The 26,292-nt window shown below is 42.5% G+C and overlaps 1 protein-coding gene across 1 annotated transcript in view; it reads left to right on the top strand.

Annotated features, from left to right (window-relative positions):
* MDN1 (MDN1, midasin homolog (yeast)) overlaps nucleotides 1-26,292 on the top strand; it is a 199,369-nt gene that overhangs the window by 157,455 nt on the left and 15,622 nt on the right. The window contains exons 72-90 of the mRNA XM_011984463.1: nucleotides 499-572; nucleotides 1,068-1,266; nucleotides 3,656-3,818; nucleotides 5,672-5,818; nucleotides 6,739-6,865; nucleotides 8,241-8,346; nucleotides 8,868-8,983; nucleotides 9,859-10,344; nucleotides 10,955-11,181; nucleotides 11,712-11,876; nucleotides 12,057-12,220; nucleotides 13,332-13,493; nucleotides 16,221-16,358; nucleotides 19,723-19,864; nucleotides 21,397-21,572; nucleotides 22,126-22,278; nucleotides 22,776-22,923; nucleotides 25,407-25,723; nucleotides 25,963-26,124. Coding sequence (XP_011839853.1) covers nucleotides 499-572; nucleotides 1,068-1,266; nucleotides 3,656-3,818; nucleotides 5,672-5,818; nucleotides 6,739-6,865; nucleotides 8,241-8,346; nucleotides 8,868-8,983; nucleotides 9,859-10,344; nucleotides 10,955-11,181; nucleotides 11,712-11,876; nucleotides 12,057-12,220; nucleotides 13,332-13,493; nucleotides 16,221-16,358; nucleotides 19,723-19,864; nucleotides 21,397-21,572; nucleotides 22,126-22,278; nucleotides 22,776-22,923; nucleotides 25,407-25,723; nucleotides 25,963-26,124 — 3,372 coding nt within the window. The remainder of the gene's footprint in view (nucleotides 1-498; nucleotides 573-1,067; nucleotides 1,267-3,655; nucleotides 3,819-5,671; nucleotides 5,819-6,738; nucleotides 6,866-8,240; nucleotides 8,347-8,867; nucleotides 8,984-9,858; nucleotides 10,345-10,954; nucleotides 11,182-11,711; nucleotides 11,877-12,056; nucleotides 12,221-13,331; nucleotides 13,494-16,220; nucleotides 16,359-19,722; nucleotides 19,865-21,396; nucleotides 21,573-22,125; nucleotides 22,279-22,775; nucleotides 22,924-25,406; nucleotides 25,724-25,962; nucleotides 26,125-26,292) is intronic.

The raw sequence follows: 26,292 nt of genomic DNA on the forward strand, positions 1-26,292 counted from the left end.
TCTTTTTTTTTTTTTTTTTTTTTAATCACTTTCAGGCCAAAACGTGTTGTTTTTGTTTTTTGAGACCGAGTCTCACTCTGTTGCCTAGGCAGGAGTGCAGTGGCACGATCTCAACTCCCTGCAGCCTCTGCCTCCCGGGTTCAAGCAATTCTTCTGCCTCAGCCTCCTGAGTAGCTGGGATTACAGGCGCACGCCACCAAGCCCGGCTGTTTTTTCTATTTTTAGTAGAGACGGGGTTTCACCATGTTGGCCAGGATGGTCTCAATCTCCTGACCTTGTGATCTGCCCACTGTGGCCTCCCAAAGTGCTGGAATTACAGGTGTGAGCCACCACACCTGGCCCATGGTTTCTTTTTTAGACTTGTTTTACTTGTTCACTGACACACAGTCCTGTGTTTGGGATAGAGTGGGCTCTGGTCTTTGCTGAACAGAAATCTAGAAAGAAACAAAATGACAGTAGCTTTATAAAGCCATTTCTTGAACATCATTTATCTTACAGGAATTTGTTAAGATTTCCAGGTGGAATGATGTCAGCTTCTGGTCCATTAAACAATCTGTAGAAAAGACACACAGGTAATCTGTCTTTTAAAACTGGGGACAACCAAAATAGAATTTTGTGTGGTTGGGAGCAAGACTACATAGTTACCATAACCTGACTTAATATTAAGTGTGTTAAACTTCTCAAAAAATAACACTTTGATTGTTTTGATGTTGCTTTCAACACCACCCTCTTCTTCTCTGAGCAAAGTCTACCTGCAGTAAGGATTGGTGTGCCTTGAGACAAAGCAGGCTATGTCTCAAGTCTTCTGCCACCCACTAGCTGTATACTTTGAGCAAAGCAATCCCATTCTTTCTGGCTTTAGTTTCTCTTCTAGAAAAGGAGGATAACAATAACTGCCATACTTTTTCTCTTAAAAATAAAACAACTATTAATATTTAAGGAGATCACTGTATATAAAAGGTACAGGGTATTAAATTATGTATGCATGCATGATCATGTATTTTTTATATTTCTTCACTTGCTAATCCAGTTTTTTTCTTCTTATCTCTGTGATTACCTGGGGACAGGACCCTCTTTAAATTCATGAAGAAATTTGAAGCAGTCCTGAGTGAACCCTGCCGGTCATCCCTGGTGGAGAGCGACAAGGAAGAACAGCCTGACTTTTTGCCCAGGCCAACAGATGGAGCTGCAGTTGAAGCGTCTTCCATTCAGAATCTGAACAGGGCACTGAGGGAGACCCTGTTAGCTCGACCAGCAGCTGGGCAGGTACTTGGTTGTGGGACAGTGCTGGCTTATTCCCAAGCCGGTCAAGTGGGATCTATGTGTTATGTGCAAGGCATGCCTCAGTACTAGACAAGAAAATGCCTTTGAAATCTTGTTCTTTGGACATATATAGTATGTATTTGTTTGCCTGACTTCCCTGCAAAATAAGGCAAAAAATCTTGATCTCATTGGTAAAAGGTTTTTTTTTTTTTTTTTTGCTTTTTTTGAGACAGAGTCTCGCGCTGTTGCCTAGGCATGATTATGGCTGACTGCAGTCTCAACCTCTTGGGCTGAAATGATCCTTCCACGTCAACCACCTGAGTGCTGGGACCACAGGCACATGCCACCATGCCCGGCTAATTTTTTTTTTTTATTTTTTGTAGAGATGAGGTCTCACTTTGTTGCCCAGGCTGGTCTCAAACTTTTAGTCTTTTTTTTTTTTTTTTTTTTTTTTTTTGAGACGGAGTCTTGCTCTGTCACCCAGGCTGGAGTGCAGTGACGTGATCTTGGCTCACTGCAAGCTCCGCCTCCTGGGTTCACGCCATTTTCCTGCCTCAGCCTCCCGAGTAGCTGGGACTTCAGGCTCCCGCCACCACGCCTGGCTAATTTTTTGTATTTTTTAGTAGAGATGAGGTTTCACCATGTTAGCCAGGAAGATCTGAATCTCCTGATCCGCCCACCTTGGCCTCCCAAAGTGCTGGGGTTACAGGTATGAGCCACTGTGCTGGCCGGACTTTTAGTCTTAAGTGATCCTCCCTGCCTCTGCCTCCCAAAGAGCTGGGATTATGGGCGTGAGTCATCGCACGTGGCCTTGCTGCTTAAAATTTAATGTCAGCCTGTGAGAAATAATTGTGCTTTTACCTGTGAACATTTCATCTGCTATGAGCAAAGATTTGAAGCGTCAGTTTAAGAATATGCCATTGAAGCTGTCTGTAGGCTACCACATGATGAAGCTACTGCACAGGGTGTGAATATGTGCCATGATGTGCTGGTTTATAGCAGATGCTGATTACTGTGGTGTAAATACTCCCGTTATGGCAAAATTTCAAGAACCAACAGTTAAGATTTGGCTTGCAAAATTTCTGAAAATTTAACAGTGATAAATCTTGAGTTAGCAGGTCTGTTATAGAATGGATGTTCCTGCTTCATGTCCTTGGGTGTGGGGAGCTCCAGGATTGGAAGGCACTCTTCAGGAGAGTAATTTCTGGGTAGGCGTAGTGGCTCACGGCTGTAATCCCAGCACCTTGGGAGGCTGAGGCAGGAGGATCACTTGAGCCCAGGAGTTTGAGACCAGCCTAGGCAACACATGAGACCCTGTCTCTCCAGAAAAAAATTACTTTTTAAAGAGTAATTAGTTTTGTTTTCTTATTGTATTTCCTACCTGAGGTTCACAGAGTGAGTAATGAACGTCCTTAAGCTATTTTTGTTATTTTAGTTGTTCAAAACTCATAATAGAAACTGAACATATAGCTATAAGATGGCTGCAGAGATATGATATGGCTACCAAATTTATTTTCTTTTGACTGTATTTGTCAGCTCACTGCTTCTGTCATTCTGATCAACAATTTTGATTTGCTAGTAATGACAACATAGGAAGTTCAGGAAAAAACTAAAATATGCCCTTGACGGATGAAAGCTCTTCCCTTCATATGATATCTGAATTCCTGTGTCTGGGGTGCGGTGGCTCATGCCTGTAATCCCAGCACTTTGGGAAGCCAAGGCAGGCGGATCATTTGAGACCAGGAGTTCAAAACCAGCCTGGCCAACATGGTAAAACCCTGTCTCAATTAAAAATACAAAAAATAGCAGGGCGTGGTGATGCATGCCTGCAGTCCCAGCTATTTGGGAGGCAGAGGTTGTAGTGAGCCAAGATCAGGTCACTGCACTTCAGCCTGGGTGACAAAGCCAGACCCTGTCTCAAAAAAAAAAAGGAAAGAAATCTGAATTCCTGAAATTTGAACTGTTAATTAGGGGTAAATGGTCACAGGAGTAGGACCAGTTTCGCCTGGCTACTGTGTCTGAGAAACACAAAGTGGCTCAGCACCTTGAGGGCATCAATGACATTATTCATTCTACTCTGTTCATAATTCAGAACTGGAGGCTCCTTGTGGCTATCATAGCAAGCATTGCTGGATGTAGGGGCATGGGGATCCTTCTGTTATGGTGATCTCATACGGAGCAGTAATATGGTTTTCTAAATATCCGCAGTATGTCTCTTTCAATTTTAGTGATGCTATATTTGTTCTCATGAGACTTCGGACATGGTGGTAATTTAATATTTGCTGAACTAGGGATGTGTTTGTGTGTGCAACAGTTAAATTTAATTCCCATACAGGTTAAAATGATGCCTGCCATTCTTGGCAGTGAGGCTAACCTGTCCTTTGTCTCACAGGCCACAATTCCAGAGTGCTGTCAGGGCGCTGCTCCTTCCGGCTTCGAAGGGGAGCTTCTACATCGCTTGCCAAAGCTCAGGAAACGCATGAGGAAGATGTGTCTGACGTTCATGAAGGAGAGCCCCCTGCCTCGCCTTGTGGAGGGCCTCGATCAGTTCACAGGTGGGTGCCAGCGTCCAGGTCAAGGGTGGATCTTTCTCTCTGTTTTCCCCAGTGGCACAGGAGGGCTGAGAATGTGGCACCTGTGTTCTTTTTTGATATCCTGTGTAGTGCTGAACACTTGATTGAATAAGCAAGTGGGCTTAAAAACCCACAGAGCTCAGAAACAGGAGCCTACTGAGAACACACAGTCATAATTTTCACATTATCGTCCTCTCATGTAACCTGGCACTGTGCCATCTTTTATGAGAGCCTTGTCTATACTAGTTCCTGTTGGTTGGCGGTACGGGTAAAGGGGCACAGAGGTGGATTTCCCAGTGTCTAAGCTGTCCCCACTGTCAAAAAGTTGTCTCATTTGAGGAGGATTCATCCCCATCTTCTTGCTTTCTTCACTTCAGAGAGGCACAGCAGTTTCATTTCTCAGGCTGTCTTTGCTCAGGGAAAGTGAGAGCCAAGATCTCATAGTGTAACACAGCAATAGCTGGGAAGGGAGCCCAGAATTTTATAGACTGTTTGGGCCCCTGGCAGCCTCTGACTACCTCCTTCACCCCATCTACCCCCCCACCCGCAGCGAGTGTGCTGTCAGTGAGGCTGGCTTTCTTTTAATGAGGTTGCATCTAATCTCAGGGAGCTCTTCTTTTTTTAAAACTTGTCAGCGTTGCTCAAGGTGACTCAAGCCTGGGGATGGGGGTGAGTGCAATACAGATCCATTTGCATCTCCTGGAGAGGGGATGTGCTGCGGGATGTAAAACCTCCCTTATCCTCTAACTCTCCCACACTGTCAGTCTGATGTCTTTGGTGTCCTTGTACTCACTGGTGACTGCCTATGTTTGGCTGGTAGTGCTGCCTTAATGCAGTACCACAGACTGGGTGGCTTCAGTGTGAGGCTAAAAGTCCAAGATCGAGGTGTCAGCAGGGTTGATTACTTCTGAAGCCTCTCTCCTTGGCTTGCAGATGGCCACCTTCTCACTGTGTCCTCCCGTGGTCACTCTTCATCTGTGTGTTCTGTGTCCTGATCTCTTCTTTTAAGGACTTCAGTCAGATTAGATTAGAGCCCATTCTCATTTCACCTTCATTACCTTTCTAAAGGCCCTGTCTCCAGATATAGTCACATTCTGAAGTTGTGGGGGTTGGGACTTTTAACATGTGAAGTGAGTGGTAAGGGAAGACACAACCCAGCCTATAACACTGCCTGCAGCAGGGAGGCGGCACCCTTGTGTTATTGGTACCCATGTGTATTCAGGAAGGCAGCTTGGTGCTGTATAGAAAGAACTTGGGCTTTGGAGTAAGGTGGGCCAGTGTTCAAGTCCTGGCTCATCTACTCATTAACCACATGGCCTTCAGATAGTGACTAGACCTCACTGAGCCTTTCTTGAAATCTGTAAAATGAAGCTACAAATAGGTGCTTCTGAAGTTGTGCACATGAAAAGAGAATTTACCATGTACCAGCTATAAGTGGAAACTCAACACACAATAATCTGAAATTTCCTTCAAGTGATTATAAAGTTCTAGTATAATGCACTGCACATAGTTGGTGCTCAATAAGTGCATTTGCTTGATGGATGATAAAACCCCTAAATACAAAAGAATGACTGCTGCTGTTTGGGTTGTTATTGTCAAGAGACTTGAAATCCTGTATGTTGTTTTTCTATTTCCGTGCACCTTGACCAGTTTGGTTAAAACACTTAATGAGATTTTACCAAATGCTAGGGACTATGTTAAGTACCCAGGGTATAAAGATGAATGATACTTGGCCTTTGTTCTCCAAAAGGTCCCTGGTGTTGGGTAACAAACACATTACCAGACCCCTGGGATTTTCTTATTGTCTCCCCTCCCCACCTTGTTTTCTCTTACAGGTGAAGTGATTTCCTCTGTGAGTGAGCTGCAGAGCTTAAAGGTGGAACCCTCTGCAGAGAAGGAGAAGCAGCGGTCAGAAGCCAAGCACATTCTCATGCAAAAACAACGAGCTTTGTCAGACCTCTTTAAACACCTTGCAAAAATTGGTAAGGTTCTCGCTTGAAACCCAATGAAATGTAGTCACCAACTTTTAGGAAGAGAAATGACATGTCTGATTTGGGGGAAATTCCATAGACAGTTGAGATAGTGGACAACAGAAGGTACAGGCAAGGTTTCCAGATGTCTAAGAGTTCCACTCACATGCAGGAAAATCCTATGACCAGCCACCTATGATTCCCAGATACTTTCTGCTTTGTATGAGGTTTCTCAGAATCTATATTTTTATTTATGTTATGTTATATGTTACGTTGTGTTACGTTATGTTACGCTATGTTACGTTATGTTACGTTATTGAGATTGAGTCTCACTCTGTTGCCCAGGCTGGAGTGCAGTGGTGCAGTCTCAGCTCACTGCAACCTCTGCCTCTTGTTGCCCAGGCTGGAGTGCAGTGGTGTGATTTTGGCTCACTGCAACCTCTGCCTCCTGGGTTCAAGCGATTCTTCTGCCTCAGCCTCCCAAGCAGCTGGGACTACACCATGCCTGGCTAATTTTTGTATTTTTACTAGAGACGGGGTTTCACCGTGTTAGCCAGGATGGTCTCAATCTCCTGACCTTGTGATCTGCCCGCCCCGGCCTCCCAAAGTGCTGGGATTACAGGCATGAGCACCGCGCCTGGCAGAATCTGTACTTTTAAAATTTCTGTCACTGCATGCTGTACCATTGTTTGCTGCATAGCATAGAGAGCAGTGCTTCTCAAACTTGAACGTGCATGTGAATCACCTGGGGAATCTTGTGGAAGTGTTGCTACAGATCCTGTTTCAGTTGGTGTGGGTGCAGCCTGAGAGTCTGCATTTCTAACAAGCTCTCATGCTGTTTAGAAGACTTTGCTTTGAGTAGCAAGAGAAAGAGGGGCGCATCCATTCTCTCCTAAGCATCTTTGCTTAAACAAATGCTGTTTATTTCCTAGGTTTGTCATATCGCAAAGGTCTTGCATGGGCCCGTTCAAAAAATCCTCAAGAGATGCTTCATCTTCACCCGTTAGATCTCCGGAGCGCATTGTCCATCGTCAGCAGCACTCAGGAGGCTGATTCTAGGTTTGTCTGGTTTTTTTCCCTACTTTTAAATGGAACAAGTAATTTAAAACTTGTCCTCATTTGCAAAAGTGGGGATAGCAACACCACTGTGGCTACCAAAAGTGCCTGGCTCAGGAGGTGACTCCTGATGGACATTCAAATGAAAGTGTGAGGCTGGGTGCGGTGGTTCATGCCTGTAATCCCAGCACTTTGGGAGTCTGAGGTGGGCAGATCACTTGAGGTTAGGAGTTCAAGACCAGCCTGACCAACATGGCAAAACTCTGTGTCTACTAAAAATACAAAATATTAGCCAGGTATGGTGGCACATGCCTGTAATCCCAGCTACTCAGGAGGCTGAGGCAGGAGTATTGCTTGAACCCAGGAGGTGGAGAGGTTGCAGTGAGCTGAGATTACGCCACTGCACTCCAGTCTGGATAGCAAAGTAAGACTGTCTCCAAAAAAAAAAAAAAAAAAAAAAATTTCTTTTCTTTCTCTTTCTTCCTTGCATTCACCTCTCCATTCTTCTTCTTTTTTTTTTTGTCTTTTGATTTTCCTGAGGTCTACTCACTTCATTTGATCATACATGTGGAAATCTATTAGAAAATGGTATATTTTTAGTTGCTCTATATACATACACTCCTCATAAGTTCTAATATGTTATTGAATTTGCAAGTCCATACACTATTGAGACAGTATTTACAGCACAGCAGAGGATGTTGTGAATGATGCTTTGCATGAACTGGGTATAGCACACGTGTGTGTTTTATTTGCTCAGTTGGCCCTCCCAGGGCTTTAAATTTGAATTCAACAGAACATTGTAGAAGGGAAATTTTACATAAGCATTCTGGATTTTCAGGTTTTCAGGAAAATTCGCCAAGTAGGCTTGCATTCCCATTTGGTCAGCAGTGCTGTAGTTGAATAGTAGTTTCCTCCTTTTGAAAGGACACATGCTCTCCAGCTTACTTGAACCCTCAACAACCCCTGTGTCTTCCCCACATTGAGGTCAGCTGTCACTGCCATGCATCATTTTGTGCTTGGCTGTCCTCAGTCCTCTTACGTTATTTGCCTGGCCCCTGTAGGCATCAGAGTTTATGATCCCCTAGCCTCCATTGCCAAGATAGGAAGAATTCATTGAAGAAACCATACAGGTATAGTTCAGCCATGATAATTTTCACTGCCTGACACAGCCCTGAAATCTCCACAGCTCATGATACGTCCAGTGCTAAGTTAAGTAAAGGACTAATGAGTGCCTCACCGAATGAGTCCTAATAGAAGTAAACCACCTCAGACAGCTGACTCTTGGTTATGGCCAAATATACCAGTATCTGAGTTTTTCAGGATCTGGGGTGGGAGAGCGTGCTTTTAATTAAGTAAATGATGTTGATATCTTTTCCAGGCTGCTTACAGAAATCTCGTCTTCATGGGATGGATGCCAGAAGTATTTTTATCGCTCTCTTGCACGGCATGCCAGGCTTAACGCAGCACTAGCAACTCCTGCCAAGGTAGAATGATAGAACATGAGTCTCGCAGGGGCTCAGGGAAAGCTCTTGTTCTGTTCATCCCAGGGTCGCATTCTCAGACCTTGTTAAGTGATAACAGCCTGTTAGTGGAACTGAGCTTTTTGCAGTACATCCTTAAACTTAAAATAAATATCAGTATAATTTTGTGCAAAATCAGAGAACACCTTAAATAAATTCTGTTACACTTGCCAGCAGGACAGATTTTCTTAATGTTTAAGAAAAGTTAAAAACTTAAAATGGAGAATGCCATCTTTAGATCTTTCTTCCCTTTGTGAATTGAGAAAAGACCACTAATAAATACATTTTGGAGTTAAATCCAGTTCCTGTCTATGGAATATCAATGATCGGCGCAAGCATAATTAGAGAAACACTGCTCAAAAAAATGAATGTGTCACCTCTAGAGTGCGGCATGTCTGATGCTTATAGTAGAAACAACTTTCTAGAGGCACATCTGTGAGTGTTTGCCAGCAGCCCCTTCAGCATGTTTTTTCTTCTTCTGCCAGGAAATGGGCATGGGCAACGTGGAGCGGTGCAGAGGGTTCTCAGCACATTTGATGAAGATGCTCGTCCAACAGCGGCGCTCCCTGACCACGCTCAGTGAGCAGTGGATCATCCTCAGGTATCAGCCGATGAGTTGGGCTTGTGGCATGAATTCAGAAGAATTAGATCCAAGTCAGCTCAGAGTTGCTGCACATGGGGAGAGGAATAAGACATGCTCTGAATTGTGAAATGAATTTAAGGCCCAAAGAGGCAGGTAGGGTTTCTCCCAGCTCTGCCCCTTGCTTTCAGTGATATGCTTCTAGTGTCCCTCTCCCTCTGTGCTCTGACTGAACCTCCTGAGAATATGGAGCTGTGGAGATTTCAGGGCTGTGTCAGGCAGTGAAAATTGTCATGGCTGAACTATACCTGTATCTGGAATGAGGATATATATTGCCAAAAGTCCATGTGGGCCAATAGTTAGGCTTGTGTTCATGGTATTAGGGTGGGACGGTCTTGGGCACAGATGAGATTTGAGTCGGCTTCTGTTACTTAGGCTTTGGGGATCCCCCAAATGGCAATCTGAGCCATACATGGAGGCTCCTCAATGGAAACAGATAATTAAGAGATGAGGACAGTTAGGAAAGTTGTCATCTGTTGAATGGATTCGTGGCTGAGAGACAGTATTTCCAGACTGTTCACTTTAGCTTCAGGTATTTTCTCCTCCATTCATTAGGGTTTATGTAGCAAAGTACAGCACATTCACTAGATAATGCTAGTTGAAGTCACTGTAGTGGTGTGATTGTGTCATGATACTTCTCCTGAAAGACTGAGGGATGGGTTTAAGTACTTTGGGAGGCATTTTAACAGACTTTTTACCTATCTGGGGGATTCTTCCTTCTTGACTGTATAAAAAAACCCATGCTCGTTCAGAAACACAAATTTCTTTTAAAACAATGTGGTGACATGGTTTAAAGTGTCATTCATTGTGTTTTTCCCATGGGTTTCTCTGTACAGGAACCTCCTCAGCTGTGTGCAAGAGATTCACAGCAGGCTGATGGGGCCCCTGGCCTACCCCGTGGCCTTCCCTCCTCAGGATGGCGTGCAGCAGTGGACCGAGCGCCTGCAGCACCTGGCCATGCAGTGCCAGATCCTGCTCGAGCAGCTCTCCTGGCTCCTCCAGTGCTGTCCCAGTGTAGGGCCAGCTCCAAGCCATGGCAATGCCCAGGCACTGGGGCAGCCTCCTGCCCCCTGCCTGGAAGGACCAGAACTTAGCAAGGGACAACTTTGTGGAGTATTACCAGACCTAATTCCCTCCAATCTGAGCTACCCATCTCCAGTACCTGGAAGTCAGCTGCCCTCTGGTTGCCGGATGCGGAAACAGGATCAGCTTTGGCAACAGTCAACTACGAGAGTAACAGAGATGCTAAAAACCATTAAAACAGTGAAAGCTGACGTCGACAAAATTAGGCAGCAGTCTTGTGAGACTCTCTTTCATTCTTGGTAAGTGTGTCTATGTCTTTACACTTCTCTGTGTGCTTAGGTTCCTACTGTGCTTATCCACATTGGGGGTGGGAAGGGAAGGGTGTTAACAGAAAGCAGTAGCTTTTAGACAGTCCTGGAGTCTGGGGAACTCGTCAGTTTGGGGGATGGGGTGGGGTGGGGATAGGGAGTGTCATCTGCAGGTTCTGAGACTTTAGTTAGCAAAAGGATGCCAGACAAAGCCCTAAATAATCCACAGAGAGAGCAAATCACATCCTGCTATTTGTGGTGGTCCAAAATAAAAGCCTATCACACCAAAGACTAATGATAATGGAATATTATTAATGGAATAAATTTATCATTTATTGGAATAAATTAATTGAAATAAATTACTGAATTTATTCCATTACTAAACCTAGGTGTTTAGTAATAGAATCAAATTATGAAAATAATTGTGCTTCAGTCCTCTGTTCCTCAGTGGACCTGCACAGCACTCTGTGGCATGTGTTTAGCTGTAAACTTCAGCTATGGTGAGTTCTACCTTGCGTATATTATAGTGGTTGCAGGGAGGGGTGTGTGTTTGTGGGAACTGTAATGCATTCCTTTCAACATTGTGGCATTTCTGTTGCAGGAAAGATTTTGAAGTTTGCTCTTCTGCACTGAGTTGCTTGTCCCAGGTGTCAGTTCATTTGCAGGGCCTAGAGTCCTTGTTCATTCTTCCAGGGATGGAGGTTGAGCAAAGAGACTCACAAATGGCAGTAGTTGAAAGTCTGGAATATGTAAGAGGAGAAATTAGTAAAGCCATGGCTGACTTTACTACCTGGAAGACACATCTGCTTACTTCAGGTAGCCAAGGAGGTAAGGAATATTGTTCAGTCAGGGAATGGAAGCCCACTGTAGAAATGATGTCTTGTAGATGTAAGTCTCATTGTCCTAAAGACACATTATGTTTTGGGCTACACGTACCTGTCCAGGGTTCTGAGGCAGGGAGGTGCGGTTGAAATCCACAGCTCTTAACTTTTTTGCCCCATTTGTTTGGATGCCTGTTACATACTTTGTAACACACATAGGAAGGCAGCATCAGCTCACTGTCTGTTAGTTTTCCCTTAGATTGAAAAAGCTTGGCACTGATATTTGGACTAAGTTAGTGTTTATTCATACTGTCTTAACTGTTATTTTCATATTTTTTACATTATTTTAGTAAAAAGTTTTTAATACAAGGTAATAAACTTATAAGTTTATCGAAGCAAGGAATTTGTCTCTTCTTTGTATCTGGCACAGCTTGACTCAGTGGCTCATCAAGAAATGAGTGTTTTTAATGATTTCCAGAGGCACTAAAGCAAATGATTGGTGTTTGTGTGTTTGTTTTACACCATGTTACTTGCTAGGAAATCAAATGTTGGACGAAGGATTTGTGGAAGATTTTTCAGAGAAAATGGAAATTGCTATCCGAGCCATCCTCTGTGCCATCCAGAACTTAGAAGAAAGCAAGAATGAAAAAGCAGAGAACACAGAGGAGAACACTGACCAAGCGAGCCCACAAGAAGAGTATGGTATGTCTGAAATCAGGCAGAAATTAGTTTCATGCCTGTTTTAATTTTTGTATTTGATGATTTATTTCTGTGGCTAAATAGTTAAGGATTGATGTTAGAAACAGATGACTACATGGATAGAGATGAAAGGATTTGTTTTCTGTTATTCATCATGTTGTTTTCTCTGAATGAATGAGGCAGCAGGCTTTGAGAGACTGCAATCAGGACATCTAACAAAACTCTTAGAGGATGACTTCTGGGCCGATGTGAGCACTTTGCATGTGCAGAAAATAATTTCTGCCATCTCCGAGCTGTTGGAGAGGCTGAAATCGTATGGTGAGGATGGCACAGCAGCAAAGCACCTGGTAACTAACTGTTCTTTACAAACTTCTTCCTCTTCAGAATGCACTGAGCAAAGGCAGAGTGGACCTCACCTCCCTGCACGTGGATAAGTCCCAGAGCAGGCCTCAGTGCCAAAATCACTAAGAACTTGGTCTCTTTATTTATACGTGCAAAGTCATTGACAAGCTTTGAAAAGCTTAGGGCTTGCTAGCTAATTGTTAGATGCATAGGTGCAGAAATGCTAACCATTCAGAATATCTATTAGGATTCTTTCATATCTTACACACTCCCAAATATTTGATGTTACTGATAGATGACGTTATCAATGGAGGCTTAGCGGCCACCCTATGTAAACACCATTCCCACTACAATAAGTGAAGAGTAAGCAGTTGTAGTCTTTGCAGTAAGTCCAGAGAAGCAACTTACTTTGCAGAACATTGTATGTTATTCTGTAGCATTGCCTCCAGTGCTAACTTTCAATCAGCAGAATTTATTTATAAACATTTTATTTTTATTATTTATTTTATTTTGGGACATGGTCTCATTCTGTTGTCCAGGCTGGAGAGAGGTGGCGTGACCATGGCTCACTGCAGCCTTGACCTCCTGGGCTCAGGTGATCCTCCCACCTCAGCCTCCCAAATAGCTGGCACTATAGGCATGCACCACCGTGCCCAGCTGATTTTTAAAGTTTTATAGAGATGGGTTCTGGCTATCTGTTTTTTTTGTTTGGTATTTTTTGTAGAAATGGGGTTTTGCCATGTTGCCCACGCAACATGAACTTGAACTCCTGGGCTCAAGCAGTCTACCCACCTTGGCCTCCGAAAGTGCTGGGATTAAAGACATAAGCCACTGTGCCTGGCCAACATTATATTTTTAAAAAACCAACATTGTTAGCCAAATGAGACATTGGTTTGAGATTGTACTTTTGTGACGATATATGTAAATGAAGAAATCTCAGTGAGCTGTGTGTATTGGGGTGGGATGGGGGTTACAAACACATACATGTAACTTGCCATTAGTACTATTTAGTACATTCACAATGTTGTGCAATTACCACCACTGTCTAGTTCCAGAACGGAAATCTGGTACCTGCCAAGCAGTGTGAGCAGGCCTTTTGTTCTGTTTTGATCTCAGTTCTTCAGCCAATCCTGTTCCTTGCTGGTGCGCCTGGTGCCGGTCCTCTCCAGCTACTCAGACCTCGTCCTCTTCTTCCTGACCATGTCTTTGGCAACTCACCGTAGTACTGCAAAGCTGCTCTCTGTGCTTGCCCAGGTCTTTACGGAGCTTGCCCAGAAGGTAAGGACCGTTCACGTGGTGCACTATGAGCAGCAGGGACCCAAGTAAATTTCATATCATTGGTCTTTGGTGTGATAGGGTTTTATTTTGGACCACCACAAATAGCAGGATGTGATTTGCTCTCCCTGTGGACTATTTAGGGCTTTGTCTGGCATCCTTTTGTTAACGCTGTTTCCACTAAAGTCTGGGAACCTGCAGGTGATACCCCCTATCCCCAACCTACCCTATCCCCCAAACTGACGAGTTTCCTAAACTCCAGAGCTGTCTAAAAGCTGCTGCTTTCTGTTACCACCCTTCTCTTCCCATCCCCAATTTAAACCCTCTTCAGCTAACTCTTGAACTACAGTTGTAGGATAAACCCTTAAGGCTATTAAGTCTTCTTTTAACCATGTAGGTGTAACTGTGATTAAATGATAATGGACCTATTATTAGAGTTTTTTTCCCACTGTCGCGGTGGGTCATGCCTGTAATCCCAGCACTTTGGGAGGCTGAGGCGGGTGGATCACCTGATGTCAGGAGTTCAAGACCAGCCTGACCAATATTACAATGAAACTCCATCTCTACTAAAAATACAAAAATTAGCCGGGCGTGGTGGCATGTGTCTGTAATCCCAGCTACTCGGGAGGCTGAGACAGGAGAATTGCTTGAACCCGGGGAAGCAGAGGTTGCAGTGAGCCAAAATCATGCCATTGCACTCCAGCCTGGGCAACAAGAGCAAAACTCCATCTCAAATAAATAAATTAAATTAATAAATAAATAAGTGTGGTTTTTTTGGTTTGTTTTGTTTTTTTTTGTTGTTTTTGGAGACAGAGTCTCCAAAATTGTAATTGTGATTACAGGCACGTGCCACCACGCCTGGCTAATTTTTGTATTTTTAGTAGAGATGGGGGGTTTCACCACATTGGCCAGCATGGTCTCGATCTCCTGACCTCGTGATCCATCCACCTTGGCCTCCCAAAATGCTAGGATTACAGGTGTGAGCCACCGTGCCCGGCCAGTTTTTTTCTTTAGCAGGGAAGTAATTTGTTCTTTCAGGCATGTACCCAGTATTGTGAAAAGCACTGAGGTTGTAGAGATTGTAGACCCTCCCCTTGAAACTCAGGGGCAGCAGACAGTGAAATCTAATAGCAACATGGTGTGGGTAGGTCTAGTCATAGAGGTGTCCAGCTCTCGGTCTCTCTTAACCTCACCAAGCCTCAGTTTCCTCATTTGTAAAATGAGATCTGCCTACACTTGTATGCATTTTTGTGAGAACCACCTGCATTTGAGTATATAAGTTTTGTTTTTCTTCTTCCTTAGCATTCTAAGATTTTCTCCAAGCTAAATACAGATGAGATGTACTTGAGGAAGATATGAATTTACAAACTGAAGATGGGGTCTAGATTTCTTATAAACAATTAAGAGTTCTTAGTTCTGAGTCTCTGAAATACTGGAAAGAGTTAAAAAGTGGAAGCCAAGCCTAATGCCTTGTATCAAGAGGATAAAAATGTTTATCTGTAGTAATAATAAGTAAAAGAATGAGTCTCAGGTTTCTCCCCCTCTGGTGGGCACCAAGCTAGTCTTAACATTCCATTGCTTCTTGGCGAAAACACTGTATGCTAAAGACAGTGGCAGGAAAATGTATGGCACGGGTGCCTTGAGATTTGGCTCAGCTAGATTTGTCCATTTGCACCGTAGCTTTTGTCTGACAGGCTGTAGAATGACTTTGGCCTTTCAAACCTTTGTCTGTTTGCGGGTAGGAATGGTTCTGCTATGTGTAGAATATTGGGAGCCCTGTGGCTATCCCAGACGTAGCAACTGCAGTAATATACTCTGGTAAGGGCATCTGAAACTCCCTCCTGTGTGGTCTTATTCATCTGTCTCTGAATGTTTCTCATTTGAATAATGTAGTTCAACGGGAAAATCAAGCAAGTAAGCCAAACTGTGTTTTCCAATCAACATTCTGAGAATATATGTCCTAAAAGTGGGTTTGCCTTTTTAAAAAATTTTTCTAAGTATGCAAATTGTATTCATATCTCTTTTGAGTAGTTCCAAGGGAACTTGAAAGTAGGTTAGACAGTACTAAGATAATAGATATAGGTTGTAATTAAAGCTCTTGATCCACAGGAAGCTGTTTCTGTGTAACCAAGTCATAATTAGTGTTTACTGGTTTTTGGATCTTAATTCCTTGCTAATTAGCAGCTTATTTTTTTGTGCATTCTCATCCTCAGATTGACAAATATCTTCATAGTATATATTTTCTCTTACAAAATTAAAATTTCTGATTGACAGTCACTACTTTTTCTTTTTACTTCTGCCCAGCAGGCTAGTATTCTTCTCAGGTTATTTTCCTGTATAAAATAGTTTTTTTCAACATTTCTGTGTCTGACTGTGTTCTCTCCAGAGCCTGTTCTTCCCTTGCTCAAGGACTTTTTCCTAAATACTGTCCTTCTAGTATACTTCATTTAGGTTTTTGTCTTGGCAAAGTGACAAATGACCACATGCCAGTAGCTTCTACAAAGTCAAGTCCTATGTTAAATCTGATGTCAAGCTATAAAACTGCATAACTGTTAGCACCAAAGAGGAAAAGAATGTCAGAAGTCTACTGTACTTCCAGCAAATTTAAGATAATGAGCTAGAAAAAGAATTCAGTATGTGTTTAAATTGTTTTCCTGTGGCAAGAATGAAAATCCCCTTTTAAAATTGCTTTTGTGCCTAATTATTCACTTCCTTTTTCTTTTTTCTAAGGGATTTTGCTTGCCCAAAGAATTTATGGAAGATTCAGCTGGAGAGGGAGCAACTGAGTTCCATGACTATGAGGGAGGTGGAATTGGAGAAGGCGAGGGCATGAAGGATGTGAGTGACCAGATAGAAAATGAAGAACAGGTATGTTTTCACATGGGTATACAGTTGACAGAAGATCACTCTCTTTCTTTTCAATATGTAAGTTACACATAAAAATGGTTTTTACTAGGCTGTTTTTAATGTGTGATCTACAGAGCCCTAGATATATTGGTGCTTGGGCTGTGGGTGTAAATAAAAAGCCTAAAATCCACAGGAAGGAACCTGGCAACTCCGTCATTGGTTGTGGCTATAATTAGGGAGGAAATGATTTTTACTTTTTTTTTTTTTTTTTTTTTTAATGGGCAGATATTTGCTGAAATTTTCTAGAGTATTTTTGATAGTATTTTTAAGCATAAAAGGCCTATCTTAAGTGATAACTGCATTAAACAATAATGCCAAAATTTGCTGTTAATAGGTTTTGCTGTTGTATATCTTTTAGGCATAGAGAGTTTTAAAAAATCTGTATCGTTTTTGGTTGGAGTCAAGCAACCTTCTGAACTATTCAGATGTTGTGGACTAAGATTGTTACACTGCATGGATTTTTAAAATGCCTGTCTCATTTGGGAGTGATTTGTGTGTGTTGGGTGTATCACTTACATTCTAAGTTAAATCAGATCAGAAACTTGTATTTAAGGTAATTTTATAGTTACTAAAAATAAAGGAGAAAACCAATTCAAATTCCCTCTCTTCCTTGGCAGAGAAAACTGAAAAGAAATTAAAAGCCAAAAGAATAATGCTAGTATTTATGTTATGGAGCTCTAACTTTTTTTTTTGGACCTATATTATCCTTAGATAATGGCTTTGTTATTTTGGCCTTTCTGTATTTCTCAAGTCTGACTTAATCACTGTATACTACTTTTCTAATAGAAAAAGTCAAAAAAAAAATGCAAACCTAATAGAAAAGTACAGTTCATGCAAAAAACGTTACGTGGATTACAAAGCTTCCAGAACAATTTGGTAGTGTCTGCTGAATTTTAAATTATGTGTATTCATTGACCCCCAAATTCCATGTTTTCTTATAGAAATGCTAGTGTCAAAGATAAATAGGTATATGAGTGTGTATATATGTCTGCACATGGATATTTACTATAGCATTATTTATATGGTGAAAATTGTGAAACAATCCAAATATTCATCAGAAAAGAATTATGGCACCATCCATGCAGAACAATGGTAAAAGTATGAATGAAGCAGAATGAGATGGTTTTGTATGTATCAACATGAAAATAACCTAAGGATCTTATTTCTTTAAGAGATGAGGTCTTGCTGTCTTGCCCAGGCTGGAGTACAGTTCTATAATCATAGTTCACTGCAGCCATGAACTCTTGGACTCAAGGAGTCCTCTTGTATTAGCCTCTTGAGTAGTTAGGATGACAGGCGTGAGCCACCGCACCTGGCTGAGATGTTTTTAAGAAAAGATGTGTTTTACAGTCTGGGTGTGGTGGCTCATGCCTGGATTCCTAGTACTTTGGGAGTCCAAGGCAGGAGGATCCCTTGAGGCCAGGAGTTCAAGACCAGCCTGGGCAACATAGGGAGACACTGTCTCTATAAAATTAAAACAAAACAAAACCCAGCCTGACCAACATGGCAAAACTCTGTCTCTACTAAAAATACAAAAATTAGGTGGGTGTGGTGACATGCATCTGTAATCCCAGCTACTCAGGAGGCCGATGCAGGAGAATCGCCTGAACCTGGGAGGTGGAGGTTGCAGTGGGCCAAGATCGCACCATTGCACTCCAGCCTGGATGATAGAGCAAGAGCTTGTTTCAGAAAAATAAAAATGAAAAAAGCAGATTGCATAACAGTCTGTAAAGCATGATCTCTTTTTTGTTTAAAAAGATGTTGAGAGGCAGGTATTGATAGCTATCACCTGTATCACTAAGTATATGTTGGTGTATTCATAGAAAAAAGTCAAAGGTTCACTAGAATGTTATTGGTAGTCATTCTTTGAGAGGCTTCGAGGATGGAGGTGTTACGGGGAAACTTGTTTTTATTTTATTTTGGAGACAGAGTCTTGCTCTGTCCCCCAGGATGGAGTGTAGTGGCGTAGTCTCGGCTCCCGGGTTCAAGCGATTCTCATGCCACAGTCTCCCAGGTAGCTGGGATTACAGGCGCACGCCACAACGCCAGGGTAGTTTTTGTATTTTTAGTAGAGACAGGGTTTTGCCATGTTGGCTAAGCTGTTCTCAAAATCCTGACCCCTCAAGTGATCTGCCCGCCTCAGCCTCCTAAAGTGCTGGGATTATAGGCGTGAGCCACCATGCCTGGCCATGACTTTTGTATTTTAAAAAGGACTTCGTGTTTTTGTTTTGTTTTTTTTTTTTTTTTAAACGGAGTCTTGCTCTGTCACCCAGGCTAGAGTGCAGTGATCTCAGCTCGCCACAACCTCTACCTCCTGGGTTCAAGCAGTTATCCTGCCTCAGCCTCCTGAGTAGCTGGGATTACAGGCCCCCACCACCACGCCTTGCTCATTTTTGTATTTTTAGTAGAGACAGTGTTTCACCATCTTGGCCAGACTGGTCTCGAACTCCTGACCTTGTGATCCACCCGCCTCGGTCTCCCAAAGTACTGGGATTACAGGCATGAGCTACTGTGCCCAGCCTTAAAAAGAACTTTCAAAAATCAACCATAATGAAAGAGGTAACAGTCACAAAACTTTTTGCCCCAAATATCACATCAATTATATAGAAACATATAAATTAGGCTGGGCTCAGTTGCTCACACCTGTAATCCCACCACTTTGGGAAGCTAAGGCAGGAGAATTGCTTGTGCCCAGGAGTCGAGACCAACCTGGGCAACATGTCAAGGCCACGTCTCTAGCAAAAAATAAAAAGTTAGCCAGGTGTGGTTGTATGTCCCTGTGGTCCCAGCTACTGGGGAGGCTGAGGCAGAGGATTGCTTGATCCCAGGAGGTTGAGGCTGCAGTTAGCCATGGTTGTGCCACTGCACTCCAGGCTGGGCAACATAGTGAGACCCTGTCTAAAAACATAAAAAATAATTTTTTATAAAAGAAATATATAAACCAAGGAAGAATGAACAAGATTATCTTGGGCCACTGTCTTTCAGCAGTCATAGTGACAAAAATAGTATTAAAGAATTGGATAATAAAAGATTGATGAACTTTTTATCCTACAAAGAATATATATTCTTGCAAATGTCTCTGGGACTATTTTTACAATTCCCAATAAGAAAACCTGAACAAAATTCTATACTCTCTGATTACAATAAGTGGAAACTAACTCCAGAAATTTTACAAATTCCATGTGGCTGTCTCTGTTGTTTCTCTTTTTTTTTCCTCTCCCAAATACATTTTTACACCATTAATGTTGGCATTTATATCTCAGAGCTGAAGCAAACATTGGTAAAGTTTCATTTATTATGTTTACTGTAATACTTTTTTATGTAGGTGGAAGATACATTTCAGAAGGGTCAAGAAAAAGACAAAGAGGATCCTGATTCAAAATCTGATATTAAGGGCGAGGATAATGCCATTGAGATGTCAGAAGACTTTGACGGGAAAATGCATGATGGGGAGCTTGAAGAACAAGGTTTCAGATTATCTGTCACTTCATTCTTGTTTTTGAAAGCATAAATATTTTATCCAGGAAATTCCATGTTTCTAATAAGGAACCTAATATAATCTTTTCAAATAAGTTGGTTACTGTGCTTAACTGCAAATGAAAACCTCAGCAACTGCATGTGCTGTCACCACCTCCACTGAGGCAGAAGTCCCTGGTCTCTCATAGATTCTTCTCACATTGACTGATGTTCTAGCTGCCTCATGTGCTAGATGCAGTGGCTCAGTAGTGTCCTTCAGGGAAGCCTGAAAGGAGATGATCCCTAATGGAGCTGGGCTCTCAACAAAAGGCAAATTGTTCTGTAGTGTTTAAAATACCTTTTATTCCTAATCAGAAAAATAGTAGATGTTTGTTGTAGATGATTTGGAACAAAAATGTAGAAAAGAAATAGATCCCCCCTTAGGCCTACCACCCATAGCACTTAGTAAATTGTGGTATATTTCTTTCCATTTATTGCATGTATACACACACACAGACCATATACAGTTCTGTAGTCTGTTTTTTTTTTTTTTTTTTTTTGAGACGGAGTCTCGCTCTGTCCCGCAGGCTGGAGTGCAGTGGCACAATCTCGGCTCACTGCAAGCTCTGCCTCCTAGGTTCACGCCATTCTCCTGCCTCAGCCTCCTAAGTAGCTGGGACTACAGGTGCCCACCACCACGCCCGGCTAATTTTTGTGTGTGTGTGTGTGTGTGTTTTTAGTAAAGACAGGGTTTCACCGTGTTAGCCAGGATGGTCTTGATCTCCTGACCTCGTGATCTGCCCACCTCAGCCTCCCAAAGTGCTGGAATTACAGGCATGAGCCACCGCGTTGGGCCTGCTTTTTTCATTTAACATCTTAAGAAAATTCTCCGTCATTAAAAATTATTTGAGAATTTGATTTTTTTAAAGTACATCGTCATCTGTCACATATGTTTGTACCATAATTCAGCCCTTGCCCCAAATTTCTGTCCAATTTGAGATACTGTGTCTTATTCTAAAATGAATATCTTGCAGAAATGAAAGTTGACCTTTGTGGCAGTTGGCCTAAGGCACATAGGATATGACCTTTTGCAAAGTAGACCCTGTGCAAAGACAAATGACGACAATTCTGATTGAGACCTGATTTTAGATGTTGGAAAATATCATAGCAGTATATTGAAGATGGGGAGGACCCATGGAAACCACCTAGTCCAACCCCATCATTTCAGACACAAAACTCAGGTTGCTGAGTCCCATAATGTCCCAGCACCAAAACTAGACATCCTCGTAGGTATTTCCCTACTCATTTTACCATCTGTTCACACATTATAGGCTTCCTTGTGCCTCCACTTGGCAAAACACAGTAAGACTATGTCTGTGTCAGTAGATCTAAAGCCTCCACCTGGAGGATGTGTTCTATAGAAAAAGGCAGTCAATCCCTGGTGGGTCCCTTGCCAGGGAATCGGGTCCACACCCCTCTTACATACACATGACTGGGTCAGTTTGGAGATCTGCCTAACTAAGCTCAGTGCCTTCCCTTTCAGAAGAGGATGATGAGAAATCAGATAGTGAGGGCGGAGACCTGGATAAACAGATGGGCGATCTCAATGGTGAGGAAGCTGACAAACTAGATGAGAGGCTTTGGGGTGATGACGATGAGGAGGAAGATGAGGAGGAAGAAGACAATAAAACTGAAGAAACAGGACCAGGAATGGATGAGGTAATTAAAAGATTTCCCCCCTTCCAAACAAACTGAGAGGAGGTAATCTGCCTACCACCTAGCATTCTCTGTCATTTACTTCTCTTCTTTTTCTGTATTTGTTTTTGTTCTCTTTTTTCCATTCCTCTTTTTCTTTTTTCTATCCTATCTCATTGATTACATTCAGAGCTAAGAGTAGCTTGACCTGAGTCATCCCATGTGTTATGGAGGAGGATGAACAAGACCCTGTGTAGATGTTCTAAGCTGATTCTCCTATAGGCCACTGAATTTTTCCAGCTCACAGCTTGGGAGAACTACAGGGCTGAGTGTAACACTGCAACAGCCCAGGGTGATACAATGAATTATCCAACTCACCCCACTATTCACACACCTAATAATATTGCTGCCATCATGGAGACCTGCATTGTTTTCTCTACATCATGGATGGCACTTCATCAGCCATCCATGGGGTAGGTCCAGTAGGCAGAAATTATGCATGTCTAAAAGTCAACTAATGCAGAAACAGTTTCTGGAATTGAGTGTGATGATTGTTTTTTCTTCCTCTGACATTTAGGAAGATTCTGAACTTGTTGCTAAAGATGACAACTTGGATAGTGGCAATTCAAACAAAGATAAAAGCCAGAAAGATAAGAAGGAAGAAAAGGAAGAATCAGAAGCTGATGATGGTGGAGAAGGTGAAGACAAAATTAATGAACAAATAGATGAGGTAATGAAGATTTGAAACTGATCTGCTCTCTTGACTCAAGGCTCTTGAACTGTATAGTTCTCGAGGTGTCTCGAGACATTTTTTCCCCTATTTGTTGACTGCTCCCCCATTACCTCATAAAAGAATATGCAACAGAGGCTCTTAACGGGACATAAAATATCTAACTGTTGGTTCCTGACAGGGTAGTACACATGTTGTTTGGGCTTATGCTATAGATCAGAAGCTAAAACCTGTGATCCCTTCTTATTTCTTCTTGTAAGTTTCTTTGAGATTGAGTAACATAGCACCACTTGTCCTTGGAGAACCGCACAGAAAGTGAAATCTGAGATTCCAACATGAAAGGTCTAAAAATAAAATACTAATGTGTGCAGATAATTTTAGGGAATAGATACTGTATTCTCTCACAGTGTAAATACTTAGAGCTGATTTTATGGGAATTCTACTTTTAAAAACAATGGTATTTTTATTTTATCCCCGTTGTCTCCATTGTCCCAAAGAGGGAATATGATGAAAATGAGGTGGACCCTTACCATGGCAATCAGGAAAAGCTGCCAGAACCCGAGGCCTTGGACCTTCCGGATGACTTGAACCTTGACAGTGAAGACAAGAATGGTGGTGAGGACACCGACAATGAAGAAGGAGAAGGTGCGTCTTTCAGAAACAAAGAGACCAGTTAGAACTCACTACTGAACAGTAACTGATTTCTCTTTTGAGAGCTAGCTCAGTATCATGGCCAGGTGATAAATCATGTTTGGTTGGCTGAATCCCAGTTTGAGAAAATGGTTTGCTTTTCCTTTGTAATATGTCTCATGTGATTATCCCTAGAGCTCATCAACCAGTAGGTGTTTCTCAAACTACTATCACGTCCTGTTATCACTTTTGGCACTGCTATGCCCTGGTGGTGCTTCATACACAACACTGTCTCTTCACAGCCATTACTGTGTGTCCCATCTCATGGGATGGTGTAAACACTGTGCAGTCTAGGTATACCAAGCTGTCGTGGAGTCCGGTTATAGCTTTTTTAGGGAAATGATGGTTTTAGTTATTGATTGTCACATGCAGTGGGGAACAAGACTAATCCCAAGAGAAATCACATGGCATATGACAGTATTTAGTGCCTTTGTTGTCCATTTTTCAACTCTAGTGAGTCCTTTAGGGGTGTCAGCTGGCATTAGTTGAGAGCATTGTGTTGGCGGTGCCCCCGTAACAGGGCCCCATTCCTGCTGCTTAATCAGACAGAAAGATGTGAGCTGGCCTTGCTGATAAATGAGTCAGTTACATAGTTATAACATCCATTTAAAATATATATATGTATATTTTTATAATGCTGTATTAGAACAAAGATAGCAAGTTACAAAGGAATAATAAGAGGTGCCATTTAGGTAAAAATTAATTTTGGAATCTAGTTGCAAACAAAGTCAATAACCAAGAAAGCATAAAATTAAGAAAATTAAAATCCACTGAGAATGTAATAAGCTATCTGCTTTTAAATAGCCAGACTCGTTTTATAACTAAGGAACAATTATTTAAAATCATTTGCTAATTGAATAATAGACAATGGAAAAAGAAAACCAATAGGCTGGTTGCAGAGACTTATGCCTGTAAGGCTTCTCAACACTTTGGGAAGCCACGGTGGGAGAATCACTTGAGCTCAGGGTTTGAGACCAACCTGAACAACATAGTGAGACCCTGTCTCTATCAAAGAAAAAAATAGTTGGGCATGGTGGCACACACCTGTAGTCCCAGCTACTCAGGAGGCTGAGGTGAGAGAATCGCTTGAGCCCAGGAGGTTGAGGCTACAGTGGGCCATGATGTTGCCACTGCACTCTAGCTTGGGTGACAGAACGAGACTCTGTCTCTAAAAAATTAAAAAATTAGCCGGGTGCGGTGGTTCATGCCTGTAATCCCAGCACTTTGGGAGGCTGAGGCGGGCGGATCACCTGAGGTTGGGAGTTCGAGACTAGCCTGACCAACATGGACCAACACCGTCTCTACTAAAAATACAAAATTAGCCCGGTGTGGTGGCACATGCCTGTAATCCTGGCTACTCTGGAGGCTGAGGCAGGAGAATCGCTTGAACCCCGGAGGCAGAGGTTGCGGTGAGCCGAGATTGTGCCACTGCACGCCAGCCTGGGCAACAAGAGCGAGACTCCGTCTCAAAAAAATAAAAATAAAAATAGTAAGAGTTATTTTAAGAATTTGCTAATAACTGATTTTTGAAGTGTCCAAAGTATATAAAAGCTCTTTTGATAAAACTTTTTCAAAATAAGACGGTTTCTATTTCAGTGTGAGTTGTATTTTCTGTATATGATCATGACATCCACCAGTTGTTCACAATAATTGAGCATTAAGCTGTCATTTCCTATTGTTGGCCTAAAATTTTCCTATTTTTTTTTTTGTTTATGGGGGTTTTTTGGGGGTAGATTAGCTATTATTTTTTAATGAAATGTGCCATTAAAACAACTGTATGTATATGGTTTAAAACAAAGATAGGCAAACTTTTTCTATAAAGCATCAGATATTAAATATTTTAGGCTTTGCAGACCATAAGCTCTCGATTGCAAATACTCAGTTCTACTGCTGTAGAGTGAAAGCAGCCATAGGCAGTACAAAATGGATGGGGTAAACACAATATATGTTGCTGTGTTCCAGTAAAAACTTTACCCTTTTTTTTTGGAGACAGGGTCTTGCCTTGTCACCCAGGCTGGAGTACTGGGGCGTGATCATAGTTCACTGCAGCCTTGACCTCCTGGGCTCAAGTGATCCTCCTGCCTCAGCCTCCTGAGTAGCCAAGACCATAGGTGCATGCCGCCATGCTTGGCTAATTTTTTATTTTTTGTAAAAGATGGGGTCTCACTATGATGCATGCCCAGGCTGGTCTTGAACTCAAGCGATCCTTCCGTCTCAGCCTCCCAAAGTGTTGGGATTATAGGCACGTGCCACTGTGCCCGGCCAGTAGAACTTTCTTCACAGAAACATGTGGAGGCCAGATTTGGCCTATGGGTCACAATTTGCCACTCGCTGGTTTATAGAATTGTAATAAGACAAAACTTGCATAACTAGCTCCCAGCTTAAGAAATCATGTAAGTTTAAAAAATTCTGCGTTCCTTTTTGTTGTATCTATACAGAAGAGAATCCTTTGGAGATAAAAGAAAAACCAGAAGAAGCAGGTCATGAAGCTGAGGAAAGAGAGACTGAGACTGACCAGAACGAAAGTCAGAGTCCACAGGAGCCCGAGGAAGGCCCCAGTGAAGATGACAAGGTCAAAGGGGAGGAGGAAATGGACACAGGAGCTGATGATCAAGATGGGGATGCTGCTCAGCATCCTGAAGAACACTCCGAGGAGCAGCAGCAGTCTCTGGAGGAAAAAGACGAGGAAAAAGACAAAGATGCCGACGAAGAAGGTGGAGAGAATGGCCCTGCTGACCAAGGTTTCCAGCCCCAGGTATCATGGGATGTCTGGCTTTTTTCATTAAAAATAATGAGGAGGAGGAGAAGTCACCTTATTCCCCTTAGAATCCCTTTTAGGATACTCCTCCATCAACATGTGGCACTTCCAAGGAGTTCTAGGTTTCTGTTTTAAGACCCTCGCTGAGGAGTGGGGAAGCCTGCTTGTTGCAGGGTCTCCCACCTTATGCTGTTCTCCTAGAGCATTTAATGCCGTGTTTGATTTCTCTGCAGAAGCAGGAAGAAGAACGGGAGGACTCTGATACAGAGGAGCAGGTGCCAGAGGTTTTGGAGAGGAAGGAGCACGCCTCCTGTGGGCAGACTGGTGTGGAGAACATGCAAAGCACACAGGCCGTGGAGCTGGCTGGGGCCGCACCAGAGAAGGAGCAGGGGAAAGAGGTGATCGATGGTTTCACTGCAGCCGCCAGCTGCCTCTTAGTAGGGTCTCTTCTCCCTGTCTGACATCACATTCTGTGTAGCATTAGTTGGTTTATGTGTCGTTATTTTGTTGTTTGTTTTGTTGTTGACATCTAACAGATCACATCTCATTCTTTTTTTTTTTTTTTT

Source organism: Mandrillus leucophaeus, unplaced genomic scaffold, assembly GCF_000951045.1.
Source record: "Mandrillus leucophaeus isolate KB7577 unplaced genomic scaffold, Mleu.le_1.0 Scaffold268, whole genome shotgun sequence".
In the NCBI taxonomy this organism is placed as follows: Eukaryota; Metazoa; Chordata; class Mammalia; order Primates; family Cercopithecidae; genus Mandrillus; species Mandrillus leucophaeus.